The sequence below is a fragment of the Monoraphidium neglectum genome (assembly GCF_000611645.1).
Source record: "Monoraphidium neglectum strain SAG 48.87 unplaced genomic scaffold scaffold00553, whole genome shotgun sequence".
Classification (NCBI taxonomy): domain Eukaryota; kingdom Viridiplantae; phylum Chlorophyta; class Chlorophyceae; order Sphaeropleales; family Selenastraceae; genus Monoraphidium; species Monoraphidium neglectum.
The window spans coordinates 7232-9924 of NW_014013075.1; the positions used below are offsets into that span (position 1 = coordinate 7232).

Consider the following 2693-nt stretch of genomic DNA (forward strand, 5'->3'; position numbering starts at 1 on the left):
TTATCGTGCTACCTGCTGCCCAGCCTGCTGACGCGTCGGGTTGCTGATATGATGGGGGTCGCATGCATGTGGATGCCGGCGCGCTTCCGCACCAGTTGGTAGCCATCAACGGGCTGCGCTGAGCTCCGATGCTGTGTGTTGCGCACCGTGCAGGTCAAATTCGGCGCCAAAGAGGGACAGGAGCTGCCCAGGATCGCCTTTGGGTAGGCTCACTTGAGCACTTGAGTGATTCTGCTAGTTTGCAGCTGGGATCCTGGGCCTGGGGTGATGTCACCAGCACCTGGGCGTACAGATACTACAAGAATTGACACGACGGCGCAGCTATATAGGACGGCGCAAGCCACAGAAATTAGTGCAACACGCCCCGCAATGCTGTGTAGATATTCGCCAAACAGGTCAGCCTGCCTACTGGAGTGCACAAGCACAGAGCCCCGCCCGTTCCCCTGCCCAATCCACAAACCGGTGAACAGGATTGGCGACACTCTGACCATCTGCCCTACTAAAGTGAACCCCTTGAATGCTGACGAGGACGAGATTACATCAGGGGTGGTGACTGAGAAGGGCTGCGGGTGGATCAAGGTGGCGGTCAGCTTTGCGGATGATATCTGCCATGACCGGCGGAAGCTCTGGAGGTGAAGATGAGGAGGTAGCACGCACGCGTTGATGTGTGTTACAGTACTTCCATAATTGATTACTCAAAAACAACAGCACAAAGGTGCTGTTGCCGCATGCGCGCGATTGAATTATATTGTCTGAATTATAAGTTCTCAATTGCTAACCGTTGTTGAGCTAGATTGAATTGCTGCTATCTTTGCTGCTGCCATGCCTGGTGTAGCTACTTTGCAAACTTGGCCTCGTGAGCCTGCGGGCATCCCCTGACGTGCCCCGAGCCTTCTTGTGCCCCGCCCACCCCCCTCCTCGCGCCACACGCCGCAGGTTGGACTCTGCAGTTAACACCCTCACCTATGAACGAGCCCTGCTGGCGCTACTGGCGATGTGGCACAGCACAGAGGAGAGATCTAGAGTTGCGGCACTCAAGAACTTCGTCTTGGACAGGGTCGGCTTTGGCCGCCGGCAGCTGCACAGCGGCACGTTTGAGAGCTCCGCACTGCGGCCGATCCTCCTCGGCACGCTCAGCGGGCAGCAGCTGCGAGGAGGGACAGACGACAATGACAATGACAACAGCGGTGGGAACGGGATCGCAAGCGGGCTGGTGGGCGCAGTTGGCCAGAACATGGAGCGCCTGCTCGCCGGGCTGGAGGGTGTTCCAAGCGTATCCGAGCCAGCCCCGCTGGTGCCTGATGCGGCGCTGCGATGGGCCCGCCAGGTCCTGCCTGGCGGCGAGCCTGATGCGACGCGCACTGCAGAGGTGCGTGTGTGGGCGTACATATGCGAAGCTGGTGCTGGCTTTGCTGTTTTGAACCCTGGTGTGTGTGATGTTTACTGTTTCCAGCGTGTCTCGGGGAAGGCTTGGATGGCTGCATCAATAGCATTGCCTTGGCCAGAAGGGTCTTGTCACTCCTCATGCCCACTCCGGCAAACCTCTTTTTGCCTGAAGCAAAATGCTGCCAGAACGAATCTCGTGTGGCCCATATACACACCTACCACCCCCAACAAAACGCTACTAGTTCTTGAAACGAATGGAGCACGACGGCATGCTGGGCGGCAGGAGCAGCGTTGGGCGCCTCGATAGCTCGCAGCTTGTCGCCATGGCGACGGTGCTGCTCAACCCGCTCACCCTGCTGCACGGCCCGCCCGGCACTGGCAAGACCACCACCATCTGCGGGCTCATCTACTACCTCCGCCGCACATGGGGCCACCGAGGAACGATTCTAGTGACTGCTCAGTCCAACATTGCGGTTGACAACGTGCTGGAGCGCTCCCTGGCAGGTGAGTTGCTGTTGAGCAGCGACCTGTGCGCCTTGTAAAGCTGCTGCGGAGGCGGACAGGTCCACACAGCTGTGCGGCAGTCAGCCCAAGCTGCCGTGCCTGGCATAGGTGCAGCCATGCTCTGCTGGCTGCACCAGGATATGTCCCAGCAGCTTTCCACCTTCTTTGCTTGCTGCCACTGAGTGATAGCCCAACAACCTGCTTTCGATCTCCGCGCTTCCTGCTTTCGAATCGCCCCAAGAGTTTGAGAGCCACGGCCAGTGGCACAATGCAATTCACTTTGCCTACCTGACAGCTGCCCGCTCCGCCTGCTGCCACCTTCCTCCTTGCTGCGGGTTGGATGTCTCGCCCATAGACGGCCTGCACATTGTGCGCATCGGCGAGCCCGTACGGGTGCGCGGCCCCCTGGTGAAACACACCCTGCGGTATCTGGTGGAACAGGACAAAGAACTGTGCGACCTCCGGGCAAAAGTGCGGCAGCTCACGCAGAGGCTTCGAGAGATGAACCAGGACAACAAGAGGGGCTTGGAGGTGCACAGCGGGTGCGACCCTAGTACGCTTGCAGGCGCCTTGCGTGCAGGCGTGCTTAGTCACGCCTGCATCCAATGCCAGCCCAATATGAGTCATATCGGGCTGACTGTCGCCAGCCCGTGTCGGGTGCCTGCTATTCCAGCGCTTACCATATAAACGAAAGCCGCAAGTGTGTCTGCCTCGTCTGCCTACCTACCCGCCTGCCTGCCTGCCTGCCTGCCTGCCTGCCTGCCTGCCTGCCTGCCTGCCTGCCTGCCTGCCTGCCTGCCTGC

The 2693-nt window shown here is 59.5% G+C and overlaps 1 protein-coding gene across 1 annotated transcript; it reads left to right on the plus strand.

Annotated features, from left to right (window-relative positions):
* Positions 1-1709: 1709 nt before the first annotated feature.
* MNEG_4110 (hypothetical protein) lies at positions 1710-2512 on the plus strand (the record flags this gene model as incomplete). The annotated part of the gene is made up of 3 exons (XM_014047409.1): positions 1710-1890; positions 2132-2283; positions 2471-2512. 3 exons carry the CDS (start codon positions 1710-1712, stop codon positions 2510-2512), a joined length of 375 nt encoding a protein of 124 aa, XP_013902863.1.
* Positions 2513-2693: the final 181 nt, after the last annotated feature.